General features: G+C 41.3%; 1 protein-coding gene across 1 annotated transcript in view; it reads left to right on the top strand.

Moving 5' to 3' along the window:
• Positions 1 to 15,577, top strand: part of Cad86C (Cadherin 86C) — a 162,285-nt gene extending 146,708 nt beyond the window's left edge. Inside the window, exons 18-20 of the mRNA XM_068229096.1 lie at positions 1,420 to 1,511; positions 12,645 to 12,867; positions 12,901 to 15,577. Of these exons, the coding sequence (XP_068085197.1) occupies positions 1,420 to 1,511; positions 12,645 to 12,867; positions 12,901 to 15,577 (2,992 nt within the window). The remainder of the gene's footprint in view (positions 1 to 1,419; positions 1,512 to 12,644; positions 12,868 to 12,900) is intronic.
• The last annotated feature ends 3,841 nt before the right edge of the window (positions 15,578 to 19,418 follow it).

Below are 19,418 nucleotides of genomic sequence, written 5' to 3'. Positions count from 1 at the left end.
CGTGCTGCTACCAAACGGTGGAACAAGACACTAGTTACACGTCACCACCTTCAAAAGTGAAATGCGAACCATACCCGGACGTACAAAAAATAAAGTGAAAAACAATATAGTACGCCCCTCGTACAAACTGTACAACCAAAAGACAAATATATAACAACAACAGTCATAACATAATAGGAAAAAATATAAAGGTGTCAATATGAAAGATTTGGACTCTATAAATGACTTCCTGTCGAGCACGTTGCTTGGAATAGTAGATGCTGCGTTGTCAGAAGAACAAACTTATAAGGTTGCTGACCAATAGTTTGCCACTTTCAGGGATTAAGGTGTTGGTTGCCTGGGGTCTTCCATAGTACATGAAGTTGGATACAGTTTGCATTGCAGAAGATGAGACGTTGTCTGGGGAGAACCGCAATCTCATAATGGCAGGTCTAGGTGAAAACCCCTCTTCAACTCTTATGAGTGCAATCTAAGGCTGCACAACACCGAAAAACATGTGACATGTCTTGAATGATTTTCGGGCATTCTTTTACTGCGGGGAAGATAATGCAATGCCTTGCCAATACTTCAGTGGTAGCGGATAAACTTACCCTTTGCACAATTATACACACTCCTGTACCTTGTTCATTATGGCTTTGCTAATTAGGCATTTGTGTAGAAAACTTTCTTCTAGCAACTCTAAAAAGTTTTTCTTTTCTTAGTATGTGTCGTCCTTTTCATTCTTCGGTTTATAGATAGTCTTTATACAGCAGGAAAACTTCAAACATATGTCTTCTAGATATTACTATTTTCAAAGTTTGACAGCTTTTCAGAGGTTTAACACAGTGCTGGTGCCACGTTAATTTAACAGAAGTATTAACAATTTGTCAGTGTTAACAATTATTGACCGACCTCGATAGCTGCAGTCGCTTAAGTGCGGCCAGTATCCAGTATTCGGGAGATAGCGGGTTCGAACCCCACTGTCGGCAGCCCGGAAGGTGGTTTTCCGTGGTTTCCCATTTTCACACCAGGCAAATGCTGGGGCTGTACCTTAATTAAGGCCACGGCCGCTTCCTTCCCAGTCCTAGCCCTTTCCTGTCAAATCGTCGCCATAAGACCTATCTGTGTCGGTGCGACGTAAAGCCATTAGAAAAAAAACAATTCTTGATGAGACCGTGATTTTCTTAAATTGTATGTTAAGTCTACTTAACAGCAGTGTTAAAACTTATCATTCATTGAAGAAATTGGGCTTAAGTATAACATAAATGGCCTCGTCTTGGTTTCCTACATTGAATGCAACAGACAGATGACGAGGATTGCTGTATTTCAGTAGTGATATGTTGATTTATCTGTTCACTGAATTACTCTTTCCGGCGTGAGGTGGAATTTTCTATCATAATCATTTGTGAACAAAATGTTTCTTCTCCTTCACGCGGCCAGGAAGCGCGCCCGCGTACATTCCGAGGAGAATGTGCAGCTGGTGTACAAGGAGCAAGGAGCAGGAGAAGCTACAGAAAGCAAGGCTGTCCAAGGTGAGTAGTACACACCACGTACTTGCACTGCTTCTTAAAACTCTCTTCAATTTTCCGTAATTTCTTTACTTCTCTTTAATTTCCTTTCATTTATTTTTTAGCGCAAAGTGCACATAGTAGAGAAACATGGAACATGCAGTACTGCAGGGAAGTATCTTCTCATGCAAAATTGATGTTATGTTCTGTGGCTTGTCATATTCTAAGATTTTTGTCGTCAACATCAGTCAGTTTAGCGCCGGTATTATAATGAGGGTTTAAACTGAAGATTGAGTTAAACTGTAACTTGAGTTTAAACCGAAGTTGAGTCTTATAATGGCCGGCCTAAGTTAAACTGAGGTGAAGAAGGAAATATACGATCTGGGTAGCAGCGACTTGCAAGAAAAGATGACTATCGATAGTGTTTTGTTTACTTCTTGTAGGTAAAATAGCAGATAAAAGCAATAAACGTTGTCGTAATTTTACTTGTAAGGAAATAGAATTGCTTGTGCAATTAGTACAGAAGTATTCATATAGTCCCTGTAACAGTGGTCTTATGAATTCCTCCGAAATCTCCCATTTTAATAAACATACTACTGGAGGCACAAAACCGCCATGCTGGCTGAGGGGTTCTACAGCATGATTTCTGAAATTGAAGGAAGTTACTTTATTTTCTAATATTTACACTTTTGACATTCAAACAGTACAAAAAGTCATTTTTACATACTTACTTTTTCGTTGCATTTGCTGAAATAGGGTTATGACAGTCTGTTTTGTAAGCCTAAACCTATTGAAAAACTATTTTTCACTCCATATATGAAAGTGACGTTCCCTTGCTCGGAAAACTCGTAGTGCCCGTGGTCGTTCAATAATTTGAACCACTTAATTGTCATCGCTTAGTATTTTTTCAAACACCTCAAAATTATCTTCGAGATCCATTCGTTCTGCCATGTCGTAAGGTTATGTATTCTTTAACTTCAGTTTAAACGGTAGATGACTGGCAATACAATTAATCTCTAGTTAAACTTAAGATTAAGTTTTATAATACACGACTAACAGATAAACCTAAGTTTAAACTGAACCAACAGTTTAAACCTTTATTATAATACCGGCCCTTAAATCAGCCAGTTCCCTAAAGTTTCATAATCATGTCTTCCCTAGCATCATCTTCCCAAGTTCTTCTACGCCTTCCTCTTCCCCTTCCTTCTAATGGCATCCATTCTAACATTTCCTTAGACCAACATTCTTCATTCATACTTTGCCCATGACCAACCCACCTTAAGGTCACCTGGACGTAGGTCCTTACTGTAGTTTCATATCTAACAAGGGACGATTCAGTGATATCTCATCGTAGTCTGTCTGAAATTTCGTTGACAGAATGCATATCGTGTAGGAACTTCCCGCACCAAAACTCAGCTACAAGTTTTAAGTGGAAGATCCCTCAACTGAGACTGGAAATACCACGTGACACCGTGCTTTGGCAGCAGCAATGGACATCCATATCAGTTTGGTGACTGTAGACGGTGCGGCGGAGGAAACTGTTAGCAGTCAGTTTGAACTCTGCTGGGTGCTCTCAGTTGATTCTTCAGGAAAGAGAGGACAAAGAGCTGACGAACACGGTGATCCATGCAGCACATAAGAGCTGCTCAGACGGGCTGATACAAATGTATATTTCTTACCCCGCATTTATCTACATATTGTGATGGCGATTTCAGAAACTTCCAGTTGAAACTCGAAGTTAAAATTTTGTAGATGACCATTTCCTATCAATGTAGATTATCTCTTCGAAATTTCAGGTAAGTTTCGATATGATCTCACCAAAGTTTTCCTTATAAACTAGGGAAAAGTACTTGTATAATCAGTGATGGGGAAAGTAAAAGGAGAAAGTAATTACAGTTACCTCAGAAATAAATATATATATTTTGTTCGTTATGGCCTACTAGGGACCACGGAGCTTGTCTTAACTCTTAGCTAAGGTCTTGTGCTTTTTCTTCGCCCAGTACGCTTTCGTTTGCTGGCTGTGTGCCTGCTTCCTTCCAACCGTCCACTTAGGTCTGGTGGTCCCGGTACTAGTTTTGCTTGTGAGGGACAGTGGGAAGACTCCCTGTAGGATGGCCAGTCTGTACTGAGATTGGTTCTCTGTGGTCTCTAATATTACATTTTATTTTATTTTTAATTTTATTTTATTTTTATTTTTTATCTTTTTTATTTTTTATTTTTTATTTTTATTTTTGTTACCGTGTTTTGGTGGTAGTTATGCATGAAAGAAGGTGCGGGGTGGTGAACGGGTCTCAAGCTACTAAAGTGAAATTAATATTAAAATTTAACAAGGTTATATTTTCTTTTCAAAATTAGGTAACAACAAATAGAACAGGTATTTAGTAGCCGGAACACGATTGAGAAATACATTTACATAGGTACCCCATTTGGGGCTTCAAAAGTCAGAAACATAATTCTTGAGCAATGAGCCCAACCTTACAATGAACACCATACAACAAAGGGGCCGAAAACCCCCAAACATGCCAGAACCATCTGCTTCCAATTACATCCAAAAGCCTCCTTGAGGCAGAAACACAATTTTCAAAAAAGGGCAACTTCCCCCTAAAATACAAGCCTATCATAGGCCACTCCGAACTCCACCTTTAAGCCGTCCTCAAAGGACATATACACAGGGACAAAATACCCAACCTACTGAGGTCTGTTAAATGACAAGAAGATTAATACATGACCTCTAAAATATAATTTGAGAGGAGGCGAACTTGCACTCCTATTACACTTTGCTTAAGACCTACTTGGCCTTAGGCCGTTAGTGCAAGGGCTAATCCCATACTACAGAGGTGACTTAAGAAAATAACTATTTACATTACATTACGGAAGAATTGGTTGAGAAAATAAGTTCACCTCAAGACAATGTGAGTGGGAGCTCGAGAGGGTTAGCACTCTCTATCCCAATATGTCGTTTTACAAGAGAATAGATGAAAAGAGAAGTTACATTTTAGGAAAAGGTTACATGGTTGAACGCTTAGAACCCGCCCCGAAAGTTAAACTGCTGAGCTAGCAAAGAAAGAAGTTATTAATCGGCCATTACCTTGTTGTTGACCGCTGCCGAAGAAAGAGGCGCTTCCCGTCCCCTGCTATGTACTTAACACACTGAAAGATGGAACACAAGTGGCCCGGAGACCCGAAAATCAGCAGTTTATATCCTCTCGCGGAAGTTTCTAGGCGTTAGGGGAATGAAAACACCCTCCCACAAACACTTTATTGGGTAGGACCCCGCAACAGATTCAAATTGGGGGAAGATACATCTGATTGGATAGAAATTAATTGAAGAAATTCGGGATTGGATACATTCATAACAAGGGGAAGAAAGGGGTAAATATTGCCAACTTAAACAATGATAGAAAGAAATTTAACAAAGAACAAACTCTTGAAATTAAATTTTCTCCAAAAAAATAGTTCTTTGACTCCGCACTAGGTTGCACTATTGTAGATCTTCAGTAGTGTCCTCTAGAAGAGAAAGTTCACACTTCTTACTTCAAGCGAAACAAAAACACATCAAAAATGACACAGTTCAAAGACTCAAAATTTTCCACGTGGTGACATCTTCTGAGACGGTAGAAAATTAATACTGTCAATAAAGTTCAGACTTCCTCCAGCAGAGGAGTTTCAACAGGCGCACATTTTAAATTAGCGGAGTGGAGGTGTACCGCCCGGTACAATTTTTATTTTTTATTTTTAAGTTTAATTTTTTATTTCTAATTTTTTGTTTTTATTTATTATTTTTTATTGTTTTTCAATTTTTGCAATTTTTTCAATTTATAATTTTAATTCGTATTTTTATTTTATTATTGTTTTTACGTCCCACTAACTACTTTTGACAGTTTTCGGAGACGCCGGGATGCCGGAATTTTGTCCCGCAGGAGTTCTTTTACGTGCCAGTAAAGCCACCGGCATGAGGCTGACGTATTTGAGTATCTTCAAATACCACCAGACTGAGCCAAGATCGAACCTACCAGCTTGGGGTCATATGGCCAGCGCCTTGACCGTCTGAGCCACTCAGCCCGGCTGTAATACTTGATTCAATTACAATTACAAATTACTTCTTCAACAAGTAATGAATAAAATTGCAATTACTTCACTGATCGCCAGTTTTAAGGAAATCACTGACGTTTTCCTCGCATGGGCTGGAATAATACCAAAGTTTGCAGAGCGTGTCAGAGCGTTGATACAATACAAATATACATAAACTAAACATACACGTTACATTACATAAAATACACAGAACGTTACAGATATAATTCGTGCAGTCACACTGAGTCCATCCAATAATCAGCGATAGCAGTTCCTTCTTTGGTCGCTTGAACGCGGTGTTGAAGTGTTCATTGGATAGGCAATATTTAACAGTTCTACATGTGTGAGGTATAGTTGGGCCGATCAGAGTTGAAGTCTGACGTTCAGCGCCACCGGCGAGAAAAAGTTGACTAACGCTGCTCGAAAATGGTCTGTTGCTGTCTCAACGATAACAGAGATGCCACATTTAAGGAAGCTATCGCCACGTGGGTTGACTTGCTCTCAGTCACTTTTGTGATATTATTCGGAGTCGTACTGTGTTAGCTGTGTTAGTTGTTGCTGCTTTATGTAATAATCTAAGAGTTTGTTTCCTGAATATTATCTTCGTTGTTAGTTTATTTTTAAAGTTAATCAGTGGCGAGTTGTACAGTTCCATTCTCTGTTTAACATGATTTTTTTTTTCTGCTAGTGGCTTTACGTCGCGCTGACACAGACATGTCTTATGGCGACGATGGGATAGGAAAAGGCCTAGGAGTTGGAAGGAAGCGGCCGTGGTCTTAATTAAGGTACAGCCCCCAGCATTTGCCTGGTGTGAAAATGGGAAACCACGGAAAACCATCTTCAGGGCTGCCGACAGTGGGGTTCGAACCTACTATCTCCCGATTACTGGATACTGGCCGCACTTAAGCGACTGCAGCTATCGAGCTAGGTGTGTTTAACATGTGCATTTGTTGAAGTTATTGTCAGTTTAGTGGATATGAAATCTCGTGTCTGTCTGTTAGGTCATCAGCCCAGAGGCTCGTTGGATCCTCAAATAGCACCACGAAAGGCTATGCAGTTATAGGGAAACCGCAAAAACCAATGGCAGAGCCCAAATGAGGCGTACTAGGCAAGATGAGGAGTGAGGTAGTTTGCCATTGCTTTCCTCAATGGGCCACCCGGTGCTACTGCAACACGACTGATCCTATGAGCAACACCTTTGATAACACTCAGACACTAGTTGTGCTCCAAATGCCATTACTCACCGAGCTCGATAGCTGCAGTCGCTTAACTGAGGCCAGTATCCAGTAATCGGGAGATAGTGGGTTCGAGTCCCACTGTCGGCAGCCCTGAAGATTGTTTTCTGTGGTTTTCCCATTTTCACACCAGGCAAATGCCGGGGCTGTACCTTAATTAAGGCCACGACCGATTCCTTCCACTTCCTAGGCTTTTCCTATCCCATCGTCGCTGTAAGACATATCTGTGTCGGTGCGACGTAAAGCAAATAGCAATGTCATTACTCAGCACCACCCATACCCCAACAGCATCCATATTGTCACAGCCATGGATGAGACTGGGACTTCGGTGGAAGCTACACTTTGCTCAGGCCTGTGCCAGCAGACGGATACAAAAAAACTGCGTTCATCAAGAAATGGCAACAGGCGGATGAAATCTCATATTTATCGGCAATGGCGTGTTCTGTCTTAAATGCCGGAATTATTAGCACGAGCTGGGTAATGGGTCACAGTTTATTGAATTGCATTAATCCAATATAGTGGATTAAGCACTCAGCCTCTATGAAAGAGTGATATGCTTCAGATGGAGTTAACTATGAGAACGCACCGTAATTCTTAGTTACTGCTTTCGCCGATCAAATGTCAGACTTCAACTATCGTGGGCCTACCTGCAGATTGCTTTTCCCCACAAACACAAAGTACTGTGTGTTTTCCTATATAAGAACTTACAGTAACATTCCTCAAACGATTATGTAACCCAGCTGAGCTAAAGCTCGGGAGGTACTATCCACTCAAAAGGTGCCCGTTGAGGCTAGCCCAGTGCGGCCGGGCTCGCCTGACATAAATGCGGGCGGCTTATGTAGCATGCATTCATCACAGTGAAGCGAGAAAGCGAACACACTACGAAGGTCTCCTACACTACTTAGCGAAATGTTGATTCGGGTACAGTATTTAAAAAAAACACCCTATAATCGCGAGAAAACCGACATTTACAACACATTCCGGTTTGAATTATACTGCGCTTGATATAAACAGTGAATTTTATTTTCTTATATTTATACATTTAAAAAAAACTGACACGTTTACAAAGATGCAGGGTTTAAGCGTACAGGCTACGATTTACAATCCTTAGGATGAGAATGACAGTATTTCCATTTTAAAAAGTTGAAACCTTGATTTTGCACAACGTTATAGTATTATGTGACTTTCCTTGTTCACTGAATTTCTGAAAATAATACTGTATTTAAAACTGATCAGGCGTCCGATAACAATAGCTAGCCTCTAAATGGCGGGGGAGTTTCATCACGAGTGAGGACATAGATATTTACTAGCCAAGATGAATGTACAAGAACAATTTAAATGCGTCTGCCAAATAGATACACAGTATACCTTCAAATAAATAATCTAACTAATGTTATTCCCGCTAAGCATAATTGCATTGTTGATCAGTTTATCAGATAATTTAAACCCAAACAACCACAAGCTACAGCCTATCCACCTTAACTCCGTATTATATTAGAAATATTTCTAAAGCACTCCTTAAAATGTATTAAAAATTGTAATCCATTGCGCACAGAACAAAAATATTTGAGGTTGTTGGCCTAGTTCTTTATTGTATCCGGTCAAAATACATAAACTTATTTCCTACAAAGTAAATTTAAAATGACGTGCATTTCTGCCCTCTTTTTTTGATCAGTTCAAATTCTGGCATCGCCGCAGCGATCGAGACAGACTGGGGGAACTTCACTCAATCTGTGATGTAATCATGTCGCTGTATCTGAATAGCACACGCCCTTCTCCCCACCCGCTTACAGTGCTGTGTGCCCACGGGAAGAAAAGCCTAGTGGGAGCACCTCTGGTCTGCACGTTCCTCATAAACCACTTCTAGCAATGCTTCTTCATAGACCATTCCCACGAACCTACTACGCTGGCGTAGCAGGGGGAGAGGTGATACTCCCACGTGGCGCGTCCCAGGTGGCGGATAGGGGGGTCCTAACCGGCTTGCTGGCGGACTTGAAGGAAATAAAACTGCTCTCGCGGACAAAACACACAACCCCCTGTGGGTAGGGGACGCAGACGAAGATTACACCCACGCTATCCCCTGCCTGTCGTAAGAGACGACTAAAAGTGGCGACCAAGGGATGATCGAATTAGAACCATGAGACTATTTGTAATTAGTACCACCACGCGGGGAACACCATGGGTCACTTTTACTTGCGCATAGTACCACTACGTTAGGTACACAATAGGTTTGTGATTAGTAGCAACAGTGTGTGCTTTCGGCGTTTACAGTACCTGTGATTAGTACTACTCTGTGAGTGACACCGTGGGTCTGCCTTGCCTATGATTAGCACCCACTATGTGAGGAACACCACGGGATAGTACGAGTCCCTGTGATTGGTAAACGGTATGAGGAACAACATAGGTTTGCGTTTTCTGTAAATGGCACCGCAAAGTGAGAAACACCATAGGTCTGTGTTATATGTGCGCAGTACATTACTTGGGAGTAGTACCATAATGTGTGGAATGCTGCGAGTCTACGCTACTTTTGATTTGTACCGCAACATGCCAAATACCATGGTTCTATTTTCCTGGCGATAAGTACCATTATGAGGGACAGATGACTTGAATTTTGGACCCCTTTAGACTACAAGCATCATCGATTTAGTACTGTGCTTTAGAAGCAGTCCCTTGGTTGTAAAACTATTGTTTCACGCTAGTTTCTGTGCATGTGAGGCACTGTGGGTCGGATCCACTGATTGTTTTAAATTCATATCCATCCATTCATTCTTCGTCCTCACGTTTTGAATTTTGGTCAGTGGAGGATTTTGGACTTTTAAATTGTCATTACATTTCGTACCATTAGTGGCCTATGACCTAGATGTTAGGCCCCTTTAAACAACAAGCATCATCACCATCATCGCCATAGATCATTCATTCACTATTCGCTAGATTTTTACCGTTTAGTGTTGCCTTCAGCTTGCCAATTTAGCATAAGCTTGAAAATTTTGTCGCCTAACTCACGTACACGAATCATTTTACCCTTCTTTCTACAGTAACTTCCAACACCTCCATGTTTCCTCTGATTTTAGTGTCTCTTACTTTACCCAGTCTTGACTTTCTAGCCCAAGGGTTTACAATTTGTAAGTGCTCGAGGGCCACATTGGACACCTTAGGCATGATCGCGGGCCGCACATTAATAATAGGCCAATTTTCGTAAAACTCCACAAACAGAACGGCGATACCAGTGTGAAATAATATGCATAGTTCAATTGAAATGAAAGTAATTTTAATTGCTTAAAACGCTATGTTACAATTGCAAAAAGAGTGAAATTTAAAGTAAGCACTATTATACCCAGGACAATCGAATTCAGAAGAACACCAAACAATGTTATTTCCTTTCAATTGTTTGAAAATCAACAAAATGTAAAAAAAGTCCTAGACAAACTGAAATTGATAAAGCAACAAATTAATTTAAAAACCACCTAATCGATTCTTTACTTTCTTTGCCTTGGGCAAAATTTAAAATACATTATCACACACAGAACATGTTTCGACCACTTAGTGTGTATAAAGATAGCTTAGATAAAAACATTTGGACAGTAAGCACATTAAACCTTACTACTATTGCTCTAGGTGCTCTAAAAGAAGGGAAGGGGGGTTTTGGGGGGAGGTTCGGGGGTAAGATAATATGTGTGGATGATACTTAAATTACAATTCGCGTCTACAATTGTGTTTAAAAAACTTATTAAGTAATATACATATTTAAAATATTTAAAAGCGTCTGTGGTGATACACTTTTCGTAATAACACTAGGTGGCATGAATAAAAAAGTCAATGTTTGTAACAGTCTTCAGGCATTTGTGAGAAGGATACTTAAATTAAAATTCGCGTCTACATGATGTTAAAAACTTATTTACTAATAAACATATTTGAAAAATATCTTCAAGCGTCTATGGTGAGGCACTTTTTAAAAACATTTGATCTTGAATAAAAAGTCTATGTACAGTATATTTCAGTCTTCGGGTTTTGTTGTTTGTATTTTGTGTTGAGTATCTTCCTTAAATGTTACTCTTTAGGTTATGGTAAAAGGTCGTTTTGACTGTTTGACTTGCTAATATTGCTCTTTAGATTGTGGTAAAAGGATTTGTTGATTGTTAAATTGCAAAGGTCCTTTGGTAGGTCCTCTGTTATATAAAATGGCGGTCTTCTGATTAGGGCAGCTTGCCCCTCGATCTTATCTGGAGAGATGTTTATCCCACGCTACCTTGGGGAACTGTCTCTGTGCACGACGTAGTGTAGTACAGTAGCGACCAAATGTTTTTAAAAAGTGCCTCACCATAGACGCTTGAAGATATTTTTCAAATATGTTTATTAGTAAATAAGTTTTGTAACATCATGTAGACACGAATTTTAATTTAAGTATCATCCACACATATTACCTTACACCCCAACCTCCCCCATCCCTTCTTTTAGAGCACCTAGAGCAATAGTTTTTACGATCACATGGGACATAGTTTTAAGGTTTAATGTGCTTACTGTCCAAATGTTTTCATCTAAGCTATCTTTATACAACTGAAGATGACCACTAAGTGGTCGAAACATGTTCTGTGTGTGCTAATGTATGTTTAATTTTGCCCAAGGCAAAAAAAATCTACAGTTTCGATTAGGTGGTTTTTAAATTAATTTGTTGATTGTACTTATCGATACGTGTCATGAAGTGGACGGCTTGCAATTGATAAAGCAGTCAAAACAAACTTAAATAAGGACAATTTAATGTGAAGAGAACAATGATACACAGTCGCAAGAGTCTAAAATTCCAGCAGCGTACTTTCCGGAGTACTTTCCTGAAAATTTCGAGTATGCAGCATTGTTTACCATCCAGTACTACCAATGAGAGAACGAAGAATTGAAACCGCTTCTTACACCAGTGGCAATTAAAGTATTTCTTGGTATTCGCTGCATGCTACTCTGCATAAAATGTCCACAGTGAGATAGGCATGGAGTTCAAGAATTGGTATGGATCCCATAGCCATTTGTATAATGGCACATTTGTGATGGCACATTTTGCCCCGAAGTTTGGATTGTGATTTTTTAAATAAAAAATAACCTATTCATACCAAGTGAATACTCAAAAATAGGAAATGGTATTAAAGAATTAATTATTTCTGACTTAGGTACGTAAAGGGTATGCAAATTAATACATTTTTGAACGAGCTATGATAAATATCATGTAAATTTTCTTCACATTTCTCAAAATATTTTTAAAACCCTCGCGGGCTGCCATTCGGAGACCTCTGGTCTAGCTGCTTTTCTTTAGAAATCCATCTGTGTCTGTTAGATCATCAGCCCTGAGGCTGGTTGGATCCTCAAATAGCACCACCAAAGGTTATGTGGTTATAACGAAACCGCAAAAACCAATGGCAGCACCAAAATGAGGCGTACTAGGCAAGACGAGGAGTGAGGTAGTTTGCCATTGCTTTCCTCACTGGGCCAGAAAGTGATATTGCAGCACGACTGACCCTATGAGCATCCCCTTTCATAACACTCAGATGCACTAGTCAGCACCACCCATACTCCAGCAGCTTCCATATTGTCACAGCCATGGATGAGACTGGGACTTCGGTGGAAGCTACACTTTACTCTGGCCTGTGCCAAGAGATGGATACAAAAGTACTGTATCCATCAAGAAATGGCAGCAGGCAAAAATCCATCTGTATAGTTAATACAAATCTTGATTGTTATGGACACTCTGGACGCTATGCATTAAGAATCAACACATTTTAAAAACGAAATTCTGTGTGTGCTTTCTCCTCAGCTCAACGGAGATACTTCATACCCGCTTTAAAATAAACTGTATTTTATGTTTCAGCGGAATGGGGGAGTCGAAGCCGGGGGATGCGTGAAGCTTGGAGTGCAGACCACAAGCAACGCTATTGGCGCTTCAACCGGAGGAACCAACCGGCTAAGGAAGAGGGCGCCGCGTTTTCTGCAGGGCTAGCTCCAGCCGCGGCCGAACACCATCACTCCTTTAGAAGTCTTCCTGGAGGACCCAGCGTGATCTACAGCCGAGAGCTGCAGGCCTTGAACCAGAAGCCAGTCCATGGCACACCCGAACATACCTTGAGGGCAAGCGAGCACAGGCGTGACGTCTTCCTGGAGGATGTGGAGGGAGGACAGCTGGTGGATCCTCGCGAGACACGTGTGCACCACGCTTCCCGCACCATTGCGCACGAGGAAGATGTGGACTCGATAAGACGTCACGAAGCTGAACGGGGATCTGATGTCGTGATCGGTCGCCGTGGAAACCCACCTGCTGAGTACCGTCTTATTCTGGAGAGAGCCACTCCTGGTTACGAGCAAGAGGAAGAAGATCAAGGAGCCACAATGCGTCGGGAACAGTTCTACATCCGAGAAGGTAACGCTGAGATTCTTCGTCTTGTCACCAGAGGGCGATCAGACGAAGAACAGCAGACGGCAGATTCCAGCACCCAACAACAACAGAACAGACCGATGACGTTCATGCCAGGGCCACATCAACGGGGTAAGGAGATCATAATGCAACGTTTTATGGAAGATCAGAGACACACGAACTCCCTTGAAAGTACTCAGACTCAACAAGATACACTGATAAGGCAAGCAGCACAAGATCTCGATATGAGTCAACAACTGCAACAACAGCAGCAGCAACAACAACAGCAACAGGATATGTTGCTCTCTCGTATACTGCAAGAGGAAGAAGCTCGCATAATGCTGTCTAGGTTGCAGCAAGAACAGCAGCAGCGAGATGAGCACCAGCAGCAACATCAGTTAGAGACCCAATCGTTACCAGGACAGATGTGTATGGCCACACAGACTGACGTGGACAACAGCACGCAGACAGAACCACTGCACCTCCTCAGACCGCCCCGTCGGCAAGTCAAAAGCGACAACGACGAATCCTTCACGGATGACGAGTTAGCAACCTCTGCATCCACGTACCGTCTACGGCTGATCAGGGACGTCTCGACACCGCCTAAGGGAGAAAGATGGCTGCGACGTAACTTGAACAGGAGGAAACGTCACCATGGCGAGCAGCGACTGAAAAGAGTTGAATCGAAACGTCATAAAATAAAGACCCCGATAATTGAGGAGACAGAGAGCGCTTTGGAGGCGGCCGTCAAAGAACCAGTGTCTGTGCCCACCAACTATATGGAAAACAAGTCTAGTATGCTACGACGTCGGAAAGTCAAAAGTAATTTGGTGAAAACTGCGTCAGGAGACATGGAGGTGAGCAAAGCTGAAGAGAAGAGAAAAGTCACGCAAAGTGAGGAAGACGACGAAGAAACCCCGTCAGATTCCCTAGACGAGCAGTCTCCTCAAAGGAAGGAAAGGAAGAGAAGAAGGAAGAAAAAGGAGGTATCAGAGGAAGAAGCCAGCGAAAACGAGAAAAGTCATCGCAAGAAGCAATACGACGCTCAAACACATCTGGCATCCCCTCTGGAGGAACAAATAGAAAGTCGTCGAAAACAAACGTCGAAGAAGAAAGTCGAGGAGACTGAGATTCATACGAGGAGTAGGACTTCGTCACGTAGCAAGAGAGATTCTTCCGGCGAAGACACTGATCAACATGATTATAGACATTCATCTAGGCGTGACCGGTGGGAGACGGATGGAAAGGAAAGGTCTTCTTCTACGAGACAAAGAGCAGATGAAGATAAAGATGACGACGATAATCACAGAAGTCATTCCAGAAGAAGAAAAAATTCGGTTGACGACCATAGAAGGGAGAGGAGACTTCATTCGCGCCATGGGAGGGAATCCACTGACGAATCAGAAGATGATGTGAAGGACCAGAGAATTCCATCCAGGCGGAAACAATTAGAAGAAGATGGATATGAAGATCAATCGCCGAAAAAGACGTCGTCATCTCGTCGTAGAATTGAGTTTGACGCTGATGTACGATATTATTTCCAAAGAGATTCAAGCTCAGTACAAAGCAGTCCTGAGCGCAGAACAAGTCCAAAGAAGACCAGACAGCAGAGACCACGAAGTCGATCCCTATCTGCTGAACGAAGACACCGAAGAACACTAGAGACTAAACAACCGAAGTTGACTTCCCAAGGACGTGGACAAGAAGAACAAGCAGTACCTGGCCTAAAGACAAGACCACCTAAATTGAGTAAAAGTAGCTCTAAAAGTTCTACTGAGAAAAGCGCAAGTGAGCAGGAAAAGAAAACGTCCACTGTGCAGAAGAAAGCACAGCCAGCCACGGCTGGGAAGAAACCTGACACAAAGAAGAAAGTAGTGGGTTCAGGACGATCCAAGTCGGTAATGGAGAAAGGCACCCCACCTGAGGTACCTCCTTCAAGGAGGGCTAGTGTAAGTAGCTCAGCAGGTAAACCCGTCTCGAGGTATATGGAGTGGTACAAGACCAAGAGAGAGGAGAGAGAACGCAAGAAGCGTGAAGAGGAAGAAGAGAGGAGGAAATTGGAAACTGGCAAGGGAAGGAGTAAGGGCAAAGTGCGGGGAAAGACACCACCAGCTGCAGTGAGTTCCCCAGAGGAGAAGACACCTCAAGAGGAGAAGAAAGAGGAGATGAAAGAGCCAGTGGTAGTGTCCGAGGCGAAAGTGGAGGAACAGCAGGTGCTCAAAGTGGCAGCACTGGAAGACGATCAGGACTCTGGCATCGCCATGTCTTCTCTTCTGGGCGCCAAGCGTCGCAAGCATCACCAGCTGCTCGAGAAGAAGAGCGTGTTCACGATCGCGTACGATGACGTGCAGACCAAACAAATACGGCCCGACAGTAGTTCACCGCCTTACTGAGGCTCACGATTTGCTTCACCATGACGACTGTAAGTGAGAGCAATGATGGGAGTGGAATTCTCAAGAGAAGGGAGTCGAAGTGTCATTGCAACCTAACCTATCAGTTGCTATCCCTTTAGTGAATCGATAGATTCTTCCCAATCCTGTTTTAAAAGGAATGAAGTGATGAGGCAGTGGCGGACAAGTAATCTTTGTTTTGACATAAATATATCTTAAGACTGGGGGTCATCTGGAAATGTGTGTCCTGAAATTAGCGATACAAAATCAGCCAGTCATCGATGATCTGCATTTGTTTACCTATACCAATACATTACTTCACGTCCTATTAATTAATAATTGCCCCAATTTTGTCATCTTGAATTTCAACTTCATCTTCATGTTGTGATCTTTTCTACTTCAAAAATCTCTACTCAAACTTATTCGTCTACTAACGTCATTCCACGCTATCTCTCCATTTACAGCTCGGAACATGCCGCTTAGTCGAGTCGCTCGTCTCCTTACTCTCAAAGTCTTCCCAGCCCAAAATTTGCAACATTTTCGTAATACTACTCCTTTGTCGGAAATCAGAACAAATCGTGCTGCTTTCCTTTTTAGGTTTTTCGGTTCTCTAATTGAGATGACACGATGCTACCTAGCAACCGTGCGGACTGTGATGTGAAGTATTGATAGATGGCCAGGGCTCTTTCATCAAAGAGGCCTCATATCATCACACTATAGGAACTAAATTCGCGGCAGTTTCGTAGGCCGTGGGTAGTTTTCCCCTCTTCAGTATACTGAATCCTACACTTGTCAACTCCATATCCCATATACATGTCTCTCGAAAACGATTTGTCAGATGCAAGTAAGTGAATATTTATCAATTTGAATTTCATTTACTGAAAGACTTATTTATGATCATTTTATTTTCCCGACACCATGTTTTACTAGCGGTTTACCGTCGCGCTAACTCAGATTGATTTCCCGTGACGATGGATAGTAATGGGAAGGAAGTAGCTGTGGCCTTAAGGTACAGTTCCAGTATTTGCCTGGTTTAAAAATGGGGAAACCACAGAAAATTATCGTCAGGGCTGCCAATGGTAGCGTTGAAAACCCCCGTCTATCGAATGCAAGCTTACAACTTCCCGATTCTTTTATCAATTCTAACAGTTCCTTAGACTTGGAAAATCATATTTCTCCTCCTTTCAGCGGTATTCTGCATTCGTCGGCGCTCATTACAACATGCAACGAAATACAGACAGGTGCTCCGTGCGCTACGTGATGCTCACTTCACGGAATGGGTCTGGCTTAGCGTTGTTTTTATATTGCATGCCACGAAGCGTTGAAGGGTAATTAAAATAACATTAATTGATATTTATTTTTAAAAAAAGCATTTCCGTGAGGGTGTTTGGAGGGGTGGAAGATAAAGGCTTCCACTATCCACTATCGGCACCTGGTGGGGTAGAGTTGTTAGTTCAATACCCGACCGCCTATACCACAAAGAAATAACCTGGTACTCACTTATATTGCAGACTGAATGAACCTCAAAGGCATGTGCTTCTGCGGAAGTGGAAACCTAATTTCTTAAATATCTGACTTCCTGACGGGGAATCTAACCCACGTCATTCCGGATAAACCGAGATCGCCTTTGCCACCTCGGCCAGGCAGACACTAAAAATCGCTCACACCGGCATTCGAACCTTACCTCTTTTGGTAAGCATGAATTTTATAGCCTACAGTTGACCCACTGCGCTACGACGGAGCGTATTTTGAGAACGGAAGATGAGAAAAATATTTAACAGCTGAAGAATAGTTATTTCACAGGGAATTTGTTATCTTACGCCTTACAAAAAAAGATTTGAGTTATTAATGAGAAACTTGAGCTTGTCATGTCCTATGTACAAGAGTTCAAATGTTGTAAAAATGAAAACAAACACACACGTGTTCCCTATTCCACGGAGAGACGTTTCTCACAGTGCTACACCCTCGCTGCTTTCACGACACTTAAACTTGAAACTGGTTCCTTCTGTTACTGTCCTCGAACTCCAACTTGCCAGGTTCGACCCTGGCTCAGTCTGGTAGTATTTGAAGGTGCTCAAATACGTCAGCCTCGTGTGGGTAGATTTAGTGGCACGTAAAACACTCCTGCAGGGCTAAATTCCGGCACCTCGGAATCCCTGAAAACCGTAAATGTATTGGGACGTAAAAACAATAACATTATTATTATTATTATTATTATTATTATTATTATTGTTATTATTATTATTATTATTATTATTATTATTATTATTATTCCAACCATATTCAACATTTCTCCTTTTAATCAGAAAATCGGATTTGTATAGCAAATTACAATAATAATAACAATAATAATAATATCCGGACGCTTGGCTGAATAGTTAGCGTACTGGCTTTCGGTACAGAGGGTCCAGGGTTTGATTCCCAGTCGGAATGCGAATTTTAACAGCGTACGGTTAATTCCTCTTATTCGGAAACTGGATGCTTGTGTTTTGTCCGAACAGTCATTTTTTCATCTACGTACAGCACACCTTAAAACCAACCACCACAGAAACACGCAATAGTGAATAAATCTCTCCACATAGGATATCCGTCAGGAAGGGCATCCGGCCGTAAAACTACACAAAATCCACATGAAGTGGTGATCCCTGTAAACTGGGAAAATGTCAGGAATAATAATAATAATAATAATAATAATAATAATAATAATAATAATAATAATAATAACCACAGAACTTCGACAAGGAGATGGCTTATCCTTGTTATTGTTCAATCTTGTGGATGAAGAAGTTATCAGGACACGGGAAAATAACACAAGGGAATAACTATTGGTCGACTACTCAGAAATAAAATTAATCTGCAGTGTTTTGCCTTCGCAAATGATCTAGCTATTCTTTCTAACAACAGACAAGGAGCAGTTCAAGTCCTTGAAAACGTTCATGAAATTGCTGCTGAGACTGGGCTCCAAATATCGTTTGAAAACGCAGTACATGGAAGGATTTGCTCGTTATCTAGATGGGGAAACCTGCAAAGACTAAATTCGGCAAAATTAATCAAGTCAATAAGTTCAAGTACTTAGGAGAAATAATTCAGCCATCAGGTTTGCATCATGAAGCAAATAAGGCGAGGATCTCAAAATTACAGAAGGCCTATAGACTCACCTGGAACAGATATAACAAAACATCAAAATCCAGGAAAGCAAAATGAAGACATTACTACTTAGTTATCAAACCTGAAACACTATACGCTTCGGAAACCTTGATCATTGGAGGCAGAGCACTTATGAAAGACATAGAGAAACAGAAGAGGGAAATATGGAGGAAATCTTTAGTCCAGTCTACTCAGAGGGAATCTGGATTAAACGGAAGTCTCAGGAGATTTATCAGTATTTATCAGATCACCGACACCATCAGGAAAAGGTGATTCAAGTTCTATGGCCATATTCTCAGAATGAACAATGGCAGGCTGACCAAAAGGATTCTCAACCTTGCTCTCTCACTGAAAGTCAAGAACAACTGGATTAGTGCAAAAGAAATAGACCTTCAGGAAACTGGTATCCCACAGGACACTATTCAAAATTGACTCCAGTTCCAGAAAGCAACCAACAACTATCATTTTGCTAAGAAAATTAATACCATGATCAATAAATCATGGACTGAAGAATGGAGGAAAATGTTCAGTGCCCAGAATGAAAAGATTTTGGGAGAAAAAAATCAACATCAGCTAAATAATAATAATAATAATAATAATAATAATAATAATAATAATAATAATAATAATAATAATAATAATGTATGGTTTCCAGAGAGGTCAGATCTTTCGAGTCGACGCCTAAAAGTAAACATGC

The sequence above is a fragment of the Anabrus simplex genome, chromosome 8 (assembly GCF_040414725.1).
Source record: "Anabrus simplex isolate iqAnaSimp1 chromosome 8, ASM4041472v1, whole genome shotgun sequence".
Lineage (NCBI taxonomy): Eukaryota > Metazoa > Arthropoda > Insecta > Orthoptera > Tettigoniidae > Anabrus > Anabrus simplex.
This window is presented reverse-complemented; position numbering and strand designations above follow the sequence as displayed.